This window comes from Lycorma delicatula, chromosome 1 (genome assembly GCF_047948215.1).
Source record: "Lycorma delicatula isolate Av1 chromosome 1, ASM4794821v1, whole genome shotgun sequence".
NCBI classification, from domain to species: Eukaryota; Metazoa; Arthropoda; class Insecta; order Hemiptera; family Fulgoridae; genus Lycorma; species Lycorma delicatula.
In genome coordinates this window covers 106,183,453-106,196,442 of record NC_134455.1, presented here as the reverse complement: position 1 = coordinate 106,196,442, position 12,990 = coordinate 106,183,453, and the positions used below count along the sequence as shown (strand labels likewise).

At 27.5% G+C, this 12,990-nt stretch overlaps 1 protein-coding gene across 2 annotated transcripts in view; it reads left to right on the top strand.

Moving 5' to 3' along the window:
* LOC142320784 (regucalcin-like) overlaps positions 1 to 12,788 on the top strand; it is a 96,249-nt gene extending 83,461 nt beyond the window's left edge. For both annotated transcript variants that reach the window (XM_075358767.1, XM_075358771.1), the window contains 4 exons: positions 1,189 to 1,389; positions 3,903 to 4,118; positions 6,985 to 7,097; positions 9,177 to 12,788. In XM_075358767.1, the coding sequence (XP_075214882.1) occupies positions 1,189 to 1,389; positions 3,903 to 4,118; positions 6,985 to 7,097; positions 9,177 to 9,437 (791 nt within the window). In that variant the 3' untranslated portion in view covers positions 9,438 to 12,788. The remainder of the gene's footprint in view (positions 1 to 1,188; positions 1,390 to 3,902; positions 4,119 to 6,984; positions 7,098 to 9,176) is intronic.
* The last annotated feature ends 202 nt before the right edge of the window (positions 12,789 to 12,990 follow it).

Here is a 12,990-nt window from a genome sequence, read left to right as displayed (position 1 = left end):
TTCACTTAATAAATTCTTGAACATTATGTTAAACAACAGACTAAAACAATCTTATTACTTTTTAATATTAATAAATTCGTACCAATTGATTAAGAGTGTTAAAGAATAAGTTATTAAAGGAAGTCAACAATAATGGTATGTCAACCATTTAGCATAGAAAAAGTGTATGAATTAGATTAGTAGTGGCTAGAAGGAAATGATACACTGAATGATGATAAAATTATGAATAATCCATATGTAAGATTACGAGAAAAAAACCAAAACAACAAACTATGAGTAATAATTGATAGCTCTAAAAGTAGATAAACTAGAAAAGAAGTTTTGATAAGATCAGCTGAAATAAAATAGGTATGATTTTTCTAAAATTTACCAATAAACAAAGCTGAATAATACGTGTAAATCAAGTTGTGAACTGCCTACATTTTAAATTGGTACAATAGACAAAAAGTAAAGTGAGATAAGTTCACAGGAGCATTTTATAATTACATTGCTATAAGTAATCTAAAATTAATTATTTCAGAGCTCCACTTCTACTTTCATAACAAACTACCTTTAAAAATTTGTTTTATTTTAACAATTCAAATAAATTAAATCTACAATAAAATTTCACAATTACTTTCTATTAGTATTTCACATTATAAAATAATTTCACTTTGTGTTACCAATTATAAATAACTACCCTTCCATGTAATAAATTAATGAAAATATATTCTTTTAAAATGTTGTAAATTGGTTTATTATTTTTAAATTAAATTACACATATATTAACATTTCTAAAATAATTAAAGAGATGCCCTTGCTCAGTAAAGAGGTCAACATGAAACTATATTACAAAGTAGCAAGAGATGCTTGTTATTTTTTGAGAATGGCTATCATTTTTTTTAAGTGACAGGTCTTTCATGTCCTACTGCCTACAATCACTTGGTTATAGCATATTCATTTCCTATTTGTTTTGTTTGAAACTGATATAGTAAACTAGTTTAAAGGAAAAATAGACAAAACTAATCAATTTTATTAACATTAGATTTTATAATTTTATGATGCAGGTGATGATGCATCAACTGCATCAGTTAAAAATTACAGTTTAAAGTGTTTACCATTTTTATTTAGTGCTATAATTAGATATTACTCATACAATAATTATAGACACACATTTTTTAAAAAATATTATTTTTTTTTGTATTCCAGATGATACAGTGTCATTTATAATTCCAATAAAAAAGGAAAAAAATAAATTTGTGATAGGATTAGGGTTGAATGTTGAAATTTTAACATGGGATGGTGTGAGTGACAACTATGAATTACATTCTATCAGTTCAATTGACAAAAGCAAGCCAGGAAACAGACTTAATGATGCAAAAGCTGATCCTTCTGGCCTTTTATGGGCAGGTAAGAAGTAAACTCATATGCAAGTCTAGTACATAAGTGTTTAAATTAACTAATGAACACAGAAACTATTCAGTGTTATTTCGCAATTAAAGGGATTAAGGGGCATAATCAACTGAGAATTGCTACAATATTTGATGTCATATTTTGTTTATATATATAAAATACATATATTTAATACTATATGAAATATAAATCACCAAAACACAATAGTTAGATAAGTTAAACATTATTATTATTTTAAAATATAAAAACATAATTTCAAATAAAATGATAGAAAAAAAATTAAAAAATGTAATAGATGTAGAATTTAAATATAGACTGAAGATGTGGGATAGTGTGAAAATTAGTTATTGGAAATTAATACTGCAAATTTAACTTGCCTAATTACTGGTTTTTGGTGGTCTATATTTCATGTAATAATACATTATTTTAACACAGTGGTCAATATGTTGATGAATTGTATATACACACACATACATATATATATATATAAAACAATAATCTATATATTCAATAATTATATATATATAACAATAATCCAGGTATGACTGATATGTAATTCACTGAGCTGTAATTAAGTTAGCTGTAAGAGTATAAAAGAAATTAATGAAATATAATTAAAATCAATGAAATAAAATTTTCATAAGGATTTTATTCATTAAGACTAATTTTATATAATTTTTCTTTTCTAAGATACGTTTTTAATAAAAATAAATAACTAAAAGGTTATTGAAAATTCATTCTGTTGATTCCACATGACTGTCCCAATATTACATTGTACTCCTGACCAGAATACTGTGTAATTTTATTATTATACCATTATAGAAGAAATGTTTTGTATTTTTCATTACATAACCAAGATTTCTATTGGCATTAGGTAATGCTTGATCCGCCTGTTATTTGTACATAAGACAGGGATCAAGCAGTACTTTATGATCTTACTTCAAGTTTGTTATTTTGTACCTGTAATTAGTATACTGTGTTACGGTTTATGAGTGAAAACTAATAATTTTCATTTATACTTAATTTTAACTTATTAAATTCCATGCAGCTTCATTATCAATATCAATTTTAAACAACCTAAAATCCTCATATCAATGACTAGCCTATAAATGTTCATGTATCAGCAAACATTTAGATTTATTAATACTTTGGGATAAATCAACAATAAATATCGGATAAAGAAGGTCCAGGTTACTTCCCTGAGCTGCTAATGAATGAATACTTCATTTTCTAAGAAGGCACACCCTTCAAATAATTTTCAAAGGTTATTAGGTCATCTGAGAACCCAATTTTTTGTAATATTTTTACAGAATATTATGATCTACCCTGTTAAATGTCTTCTAAAATACAATAAAAATAGCATCTGTACATGAATTACTGTCCAGTTCATATGACACATCCTAGATTAAAAGAGAAAATCATCACAATGGAATGACCAGGCATAAATCAACACTGGAAATGAGTAACAAGGTACTCAATTCTGTTAAAAATCTTTCTATAGATTACATGTTTACTTTTATGAAGCATTTAAAGTAGAAATGGGCCAGAAATTACAAATCTTTCTTCAATTTCCCTGACTTAGGTATTGAATTACTCTAAAAGTTTTCCATTTTGAAGTAAATATTTTTACTTTCAGTGATATATAAATAAAAATAGAAGTGGATCCAACAAGAATTCTATGCATTCTTTAGTAACATACGAATGGTACTATCAGATCCAAATAATATCTTAATATCATGTTATGATAATTGAATTTGCTTAAACCCTTCTTTTACCAATGATTATTTCCTAATTCAAGATTCTTATACAAAAATAGATAAATGAATGTAATCTATTACAATGTACTACACTTTAGAAATATGGGTATAAACTACATTTTAAAAGTGTACATTCTTGGTCATTCTGGCTTTCACTATCTAATTTCAAAGCTAAGCATCATTACCTATTACAAAAATAGTTCATATACTTCAAATATAACATAAGTCTCTTTCTATAGCAGCAAGACTTTTTTCTGCATGAAATTTTTTATTTACATAAATCTGCTTTTGATATCTATCCCTGAGAATGAATTTAGCCATCTTTGTAATTTTACTGTAATAATTGAATGAGAGGTTAGTGTAAACAGCAATCAACTGTTGCAGTAGCTTTTTTTTTTTTGAAGCTGTTAAACCTTGATTCAAGTTGGCCTGGCCTTGAAGGGACTGATGGACTGTACATGGACTTACAGTCCACTATAGTTACAGAAGGACTTAGTCTTACTATAGTTATAAAAGTACCTGTACAGAGCTGAGATAATTCTTTAAGAATTTAGTTGTTTTTCATTAGCTAGTAAAGTTAAATTAGCATGTTAACAACTCAAATAACCAATTTTTAATGCTAGAAGAATGTATTGTAATCATTGGAGAATAAAAGTATTAATAATGTATAGTGTTTCATCAGGGTTACACAGTTACGGAAAACCAAAATAAATCAACAATCTGTAAATTAATTTCAAATTTTCCTATTTGCAGGTACAATGGGAAGTGAAATTCCACCAGGAAGTGGCCAAGTAAGACCTAACCAATCAGCACTTTACAGTTGGTCTACTGAAGGCTGTGAAATGCAGCAGAGGTTAGATTTCGTGACTATCTCTAATGGAATGGCTTGGTCTCGTAATGGTAGTCTTCTGTTTTATATAGATTCAACCACTCGACGCATAGATACCTTTGACTACAATGGGACAATTAGTATGACAAGTTTTATGACTAAAAGTTTTTTTTGTGAATAAGTTAGCTTATATTAGTATTAAGTCTTCTATGGATTTAAAATCATTCTTAATTAGGTAGTTTATAAATTATCATTGAACTCAGTACAACAATCTGTTAGAAAATGGTATATGTATGTCAAATATGTCAGGAAATTACTTTGTGGTTCACTGTTCTTTGTTAAAAACAAAGACTTTAAAAGTATTTAAACATTACTTTATTTTTTAAATAAATATTGGTTGGGTTAAGTGATTAATATTCTATAGACCAGTTGTGTTATGATGCTGTGAACTTCAGTTCACATTCAAGCTGAAATATGTAGGTTAATTGGTCCAGAAATTCCATTAATTTTTAGTTTCCCATCTAACACTACAGCAGAGCAATAGCTCTAGAAGGAAAAGTATTGTAATCGGTCCAATTTGGGCATATGCGGTTTTCACCGGATCTTGATGTTTTGACACCTAAGGAACACAAAAACCAGATGGAAATTTTCCAGATGTTCGTATGTACGTTCGATGTTGCCCTCTGCATCACCTTCATCTACAGAACTACTGGACTGATTTTGACCGAACTTGGTCAGATTACTTCTTTATATGGAGGCATTGATGCCATTAAAATTACAACTTAAAAGGTCAAGGAAGTGAAACTGTAGAGCAAGGTCACCCTCAGTATCTCAAAACTTTTCCTAATTAAGGTCTTATTTTTTTTTAGACACATTTGTTAACAATTAAAAAATAATATTTTCAAAATCGCATCCCATCCCAAACAATGCTCTTAATAAACTAGTGGCTAAGTGGGAATACTGTGTCAATAGTATCCCCCTCTTACCACAAGGAGTACCAATGTAGCACTGACATATAGCTGCTGTAGTCATCTGCTATGTTGTAACATCACAGGTGAGCTGTAGAATTAAATAAATGAATAATATTTAAAGTAAAAAAAGGTATTTAAAGTGGTTGCTAGTACCACACCCATACAAATGAAACACGATATGTGTGCAAACTGTAGTTAGAATCATTGAATTAAATAAACAAAAAATATTATACTTAAATAAAATGATAAATATTTTTAATTAAATTGTCCATGTAAGCTGTGCATGAGAAAAAAGTTGCATGACGGGAAAGACCCTACAACTGTGTTGCCAGCTTTTTTTTTAGATATTTATTTAGGCACTGTAATTAAAAAAATACAAGGATAGTGTTAATTTTAAAAATATATTAAAATATCTGTACACAAGCCTGAATTTAAATATACAAAAATTTAGTGTTAACAGATCCAAAAATAAAATTAAAAAGTTAAAAACAACATGCAGGTTTTTACAAATCAATTTACAAAGTTAAAATAAACATCACAGTATACTTACAAATATTCATAGTCTGCCTGTAATGCATAATCTTTAACTATTTGTTTCAGCACAATGAGCCACCTCAAGGCTAGATTAGCATGCGTATGGTTATTGTTTAAATTGTAAACAACTGTAAATTAATACTGTTTTCCAAGTTTATAATTTTTATGCAATGAATTAATTTCTTCTTTTTTATCTGAACAAGAATTAGATTCTTGCAGCCAACAATCGCACATATTTCTTGTATTTTGCCACCCTTGCATGCGTTTTCTTAACTACATTTTTTTTATAATTGTTCAAAATACTACGCTAAAACTATCAATCTTTCTGGTGATATCATACTATAAATAATATGATAATTCATAAAGATAGTTAAATTAATTAACCTGCTCTAAAAATTTTATCACCACTTTTTAAACATACAGGTCATTTGCTACAAAATTCCATAATCTTAGTTTGAGATGAGACATCAAATTTTGTGCTTGTTTTTTTTTAATTTATGTCTTACTATAGTTATATTTTCTTTTTAAATAAATAAATTTCTAATTACTCAAAAAAGTGAAGTAGTCAAATTATATTCAAAGTAAAAATATATAACAAAAATGCAAAATTATAAAATTTTACTTCTTGATTAAAACAAATGATTTAGTATGATTTTATGAAATCATACTAAATATATTTCTTAAATGTAGTGTGTTATCTATTACTATTCTTTATTAGTGTATCAGATGAGGTCAGTGCTAAGAATTTTTGCAGACAGATTTTAGAAATTTACTTAATATAACTAAACAGTTATTGTACAAATAAATATTACTACCACAGGCCTACTATAATTGAAAGAAAATGTCTGAATTAGGAAAAAGTAAATTATTGAGTGGGTAGTCTAGATAAATAATAAAATCTTGATTGATTTTATGAGGAAACTAGAAGCAGAACATTTCTGATTGATCCCAAAAAGATCTTATAAATAGTTTCAAAAGCTACAAGTGTCTATTAGGATAATAAAATGGATTAAAGATGCTGAAGAATAGAATTTATTTTTTTAGTTCACAATGGTGAATGAGTAAATGACAAGATTGTTGGAAGTCTGTAAAATAACCAGAGCTGCTTAATTTAGTCAGGAGCAGTAAGTGTCTGTATCCTTTGCTGTGAGAAGAGTTCAACATGTATCAATGTTAATTTTAAATTCACTAGTTAAAATTTTTATAATTAGAATTCTAACAACAAAAAAGAATGGCCAAAGGCAAAGCCATCATAACCACTCTTTAATAAAATAATAACTCATATAGCTTGTTCTATAGACATATGAAGAAATACAAGTATAAAACTTCTTTGTCATCATAAATAACAATCAAGATGACCCCATACTTTGGATTGAAATAAATGTTAACAAATATCACAATAAATCTTGCACATACTTTTCTTTAATTTTGTTAAATTTATACATATTAATATAAGTGTTATTTTGTAAATAATAAAAATTATTTTATCTGTTAATTTCAGGTAACAGGCGTGTCATATTTGATATGGAAGAACAAAAAGTGCCTGGATTTCCAGATGGCATGACAATAGATGAAAATGATCATCTGTGGATTGCTTGCTGGGGTGCTTCTAGGGTAAGATAACATAATTCATTAACATGAAAATGTTATCAATCACTTTTGAATCATTCAAAGATCAACTTCATAAATACCAGAAAACTTTTGTATAATGAGATATTTGACACATTATACCTTACTTTATATATCTATAAATTGTCATAATAATTTCCATAAGAAAGAAAATTGTTGTACACAATCGCTTACAATATGTTTATGTATGTATGCATTTTATGTACCTTACCAGAAGAGAGTAAAAATTCATCAATTTATTAAGGCATGAAATATAACTTCAAAAATACCTGTTAAAAATAATACAATGATTTGAAGAAGTAACATTGGTAGTAATTAATAGAATTGTACTTAAATAATGTAGGATGTTATTAAAGAAAAACCAAAAGACCTAGTATTATACTACTACAAAAAAGGAAGAGATTCTCATTATCCTGCATAAATTCTTTGTCTGCACAAATTTTATTTATTATTTTTTTTATAAAATGGACTGATTTTATTGATTCTTGTCTTTGTAGAAAAAATTTATCTTGTGGTCTGCTGTAAGTTTTTCCAGATAACCTAAGTTGACGGTTTTTTAAATGAAAAATTACATTATTTGAAAATAATTTTTATTTTCATCATTGCTGAGTATCAAATTGTTATGGAATAACGATGTACTTTATATCAATCTGGTGTTCAAAGTAATTTCATGCAACAGTTCAAGAAAATTAGTTGGAAACTTAGGGTAAAAAATTAATTTTCCACCACTCTAGAGAGTGGTGGTACTCACACCTCAAAATAGTCTACATCAATTCTCTACAATCGTTTTCTTATTTTTATCAAGATTTAGGTATTGTTTATAAGACTATCCACTTAACATAAAAATAAAACTATCCAGCTTCAGAACTAACCAACTTCATGAAATACCCTAAAAATAAAACTCTCAATTCATTTATAAATTTTAAATCACCAAGCTGGTCTAATGATAACTCATTGTTGTAAAATCACTTGTTTAACAGCTCATTTTCAAAGTCGAAAGTTCTGGGGTTCAAATCCTACTAAGGGTTAGTTACTTTTATATGGTTTTGAATACTAAACTGTGAGTACCGGTGTACTTTGGAGGTTGGGGTTCAATTAACAGGATGTCTCAGGAATGGTTGGCCTGAGTCCATTCAAGACTACATCTCATTTACACATCATCTTCAATCAATGGACTGTGGGAGTTGCTTTCTGTCAGGGCCGGCCCTAGGCGACTGCCTACAGTGGCAAAACCGCCTAAACTAGAGCACAAAAAAAAATAAACACAACCCACAAAAATATATTTTGATTATTTGAAACAAGAGGATATTATTTACTATTTATTAGTACAATAATATTATGATTGTACTAGTTTTGTTTATAGTTTTAAAAGTATATTTAAATTTCTCTGAAAATAGTAGGTACTAGTTTTAGTTTGTAAGTTTGTTATTGTTAGCCCATTAAAACAAAATATAAATTTTGTTTTTCACTTAAACAATTTTCCATACAGCTGTATTAGTATTATTGTCTTCAAATATTTGTCATTTTTCTGGTTAACATGGTTCTTTTATAATTCTGTTTTTTTTTTTAATTTTAAAGTTTTTTTGAAACTTGGGAACAGTATTTTTTGGGTTTGTGTACAGCAGCAAAGACACTAGGGCTGGCCCGGTTACTGTTCACTAGTTGATTAGATTGCAACATAACACAGGAATAAAAAAAAAAAAACTTATACATTTTTAAGTTGGCATAAGTTTAAGGGGTAGTACATTGTTAATTTGATTCAAAAACATGAGTTCTGAAAACGGAAAAATCATATTTTTTTAGTTTATTAAGGTGGTTTCATTTTTTTTATATTACATTTTTTATTTTAATATTTAAAATCACTTTATGAAGTTATTTACATTACTATTAGTATTTTTTTAATTTGTTGTTCTTATGAAATATAATTTTTACCAGTAGTGTAGCCTTCCCACATATTTTTATAACAGTGGAGTTAAAACTTTGTGAAATTAAAAATTCTCAAACAAGTTTCATCAACTTATATCAAACATGAATTAAAATAAATCATTACTGTTGCTGTGACAGGTTATACATGTTGATCCAAACAAAAAGAAATTGTTGAAGACGCTGAAGCTGCCAGTTGAGAAAATAACATCAGTAACATTTGGAGGAAAATTTATGGATATTCTTTTTATAACAAGTATGAAGGATGGCCTAAATTCCAGTCAACTACAAAAACAACCATTAGCTGGAACAACTTTTGCAGTCACAAATTTAGGTGTTAAAGGACAAATAAATAATCATGCAACATTTAAGTGCAATGAGAATATACTAACTAATCTTTAAGATGAATAAATAACTTTATTTAGTATAAATTAGTTTTTGTAAAGTTAATTAGCCTTGTCTCAAAAAATAAAATTCTCTGAGCTCATCGCAACTCTGGTACTAAATGCATAAGTAAAATATTTGCAGTCGCATAAAAATTTATCCGAATGCAAATATTATTTTAAAAATTAACTTTATTTAGGAAAAAATCATACCTGTACAATTTATGTATTTTTAGTAATTAGTATGCCCTCCTTTATTGTTAATCACTTCATGTACATAATTTGGCATGGATTCAACAAGCGTACTACACATGTTTTTTTGATTTCTTCATCAAGAAACCATATCGCTATATTGTTTTAATGAAATAAATTCATTTCATTTCATATGGAACAATTCATTTTTTGATAATTTCCCAAAGATTTTCAATTGGGTTTAAGTCTGAGGATTTTCAAACATATGGAGAACCCTTTGTCCCTGAACATAAAGTGATTATTTGGGAAAAAATATGACTCTTTCCAGTCTTCTTTGGTTCACAAGAGCTTTTTTTTGCACACTCCTGGTAATAAAAACTGTTTTTTCAGTTGGTCAATGAGCATTTCGTCCAGCTGCAAGATGTCAATGTCCAACAGTTACCATGTGTAAATCTGTTTCACTGGCTGCTATTTCTTGATTTAAGTCAATAGAAAATAATTTTGGATCAAGTTTACTTTTTCTCACTAATAACCGATACTGTGTTGGAATAACTTTTTTTTTTAATACTTCGTTTGCCTTCCCTTTGATGTGAAAAGGAACGTTTCTTTAAATTGTTTTAAAATAGCATTCACTGAACCTACAGCACCACACTCAGAAGCAATTTATTGTTGTATCCTATTGGTATGTTCAGAAAGAGAAACAATTTTTGAATGCTTTCTTGAACTTATGGCCATTATTATATAAATTCAAGAAACACAGAACAAAAAATATGAAAATTTGATTTTGTAATAAAAAAAAATGTAACAAACTTTCACAAAACACTATTTATATCATAAGAATTGCTAAATGACTAAAGAACAATAACCTCATAATTCACAGACAACTTAAAGAATGGGTGTGTTCAAGCAGTGTAGCCATAACATTGAAATAAACAAAAACTTCACTCACTGTATTCGGATTAATTAGCATGTTACTGTATTTTAAGGTTAATTAAAGAAAAGCAAAAATACTTATTACTAATTTGTAAAAAAAAAATTCTGTTCTAAATCCAACATATGCAGTTATTTTTAATTAATACACTAATCAGTAATTTTAGATTTATAAAACAAATGTAACAAAAAACAAAGTAAACCTTTTAACTAAAATAACACGAGGGCAAGAATTCATGGTAACTTAAAAATACCTTTTCTCAATCAAGTAGTAAAATAATAACTATGAGATATTTGAAACCAGATGAACTATATTCCAAGTTCTTCGAATATGTTTTAAAAACATGCTATGATTAATAACCTACAGTAAAGCAATGATCATATGAAACAGTCAGACAAATAGAGGGTCATAATAAAAGAATGATGAAGTTTAAAGAATCAACTAAACAAAAATATTTAGTTATATTGTTTTATTTTTCAAATTCTCCATCTCAAGTAGCTTTGTTAAATAATAAACTTCATTTTGTATACACTTTGTTGCTCTGAAAATGTCTGATTAATATTCCGTTTCGGCCCATACATGATATAACTTATGTTATGATTGTAATTGATTCCTTAATTCATTCTTAAAGTGATTCAGATCAAGTAATTTTTATGAGTAAACTATATTTTTAAGGTATCACCAAAAAAATAAAATCACAAGGAGTTAGGTCCAAACTTCTTGGAAGTCAGATGCAAGGCCTTCTCAGCACGTCTGAAAACCTTTTGTTGAAAGCCTGGCAATGAAAGCATTTAACCATGGTTGTGCATGACTGTTGGAAATAACTACGTATATTTTTGGGTCATCCAGTGGAAGAAATTCACAGTTATTTAACATATCAACATAAATATTTCCATAAATAGTCTTTTAAGCAAGGAAAAAAGGCTGAATTACATGATTTTTTATTAAACCACACCAAACATTAACTTTATGTATGTCAAATGCTTTTTAAAAAATTATAAGTATGTTTTCAGAACTCCATATTCATGAACTGTGTTTAGTAATATTCTTAATACAGATTTCAGTTAGATTAATGTGAAAAATTAGTTATCCAAAAAAAATCACATCATTTAAAAATGATATTCATTTTCACTAATTTCATCTATAATTTTCAAAGTGAACTGGAAATGATTTTTTTCTTTGTATCAGATGACTTCATTTCTTGCAGTGACTAAATTCTGTATGTATACAAGTGTATGTATTCAATATTTTGCATAGAACTTTATGAATGGTTGTTTTCTTTTTGAATTTGTAACTTAAGGCTTCAATGAACAATAGATTTATTATGACTTTTGATTGTGGATTGTCTAATTTCTTCAACACTTTCTTCTTATACTTGTGGTGTTCTAAGAAATTTTTATTTGAGAACAGACCCTGTTTCTTTGAATTGATTGAACCAACACTGTTTTCATGTGATGCCTGCATTTCATAAATACACTAAACTAAAATTATAGACTTCAGTTTGGCAAAACACTCTGTGCTTTTTCTAGAACAGAGAACATAGTAAAAAAAGGAAACACATGTAAGGAACAATACACAGACTGATGCAGTGATTAAAATGGCTGTTATGCAAACTTTTTGGGTAGAGTTTTTCACCCAAAATAATTTATCGAAATGTCTCAAATGCTTTGATCTGAGCTACAGAAATCACACCATCCTTTATGATAATACAGTATTACAGAGAGACATGAAATGTTTTGCATCAATATTTCGTATTGAAAAGAGTTCACAGAGAATAACAAACAGTTAAACTGTAACCACGTAATACACTAATTGTTCTTAGAATAAGAATTGTTTTAATTTTAAACATAATTTGATTTGTATAAACAATTGATGACTGAATACCACACTCTATTATGATAATTTTTTATATTTTTTTGCTAAAAATAAATTTTTCCATTCATTTTGTTGATTCTGTCTTCCAGTTGCATTTTTGATTTATAATAAAATAAAAGGTAAAATTTAATTTGCTACTTGATTTTATACTGCAACTCCATACAATTATTAAAAAACAGAAAATCAAAATAAATTTAAAAAAATAATTAAATTGGTATTATAAATGTGTGTTCCTCAACCATGGCTGTGCTTTCACAGAGTAGGTGAAAAAGAATTATTGTTAACTGCTTTTGCAGCAATTTGCATAACAAATTAAGGCAAAAGTTAATTTTTGTTTTTTTTTTTCTTTTTTAGTAAAGTTTCATTATTAATGTTGTGTTATTTTTTTTTTTTATTCTCATTTATTAAACTTTACCTATAATTCCCTTATTCCACAGTGAGTAGAATGTAGAGCACTATTATAAAATAAGTAGTAATAATAACTTTATCAGTTCCTATGCACTTATCTTAGTCATGCACTCAAATGGTACTAACATGGGATAAAATGATCTTTTAAACAATTTTAAGGACAGAA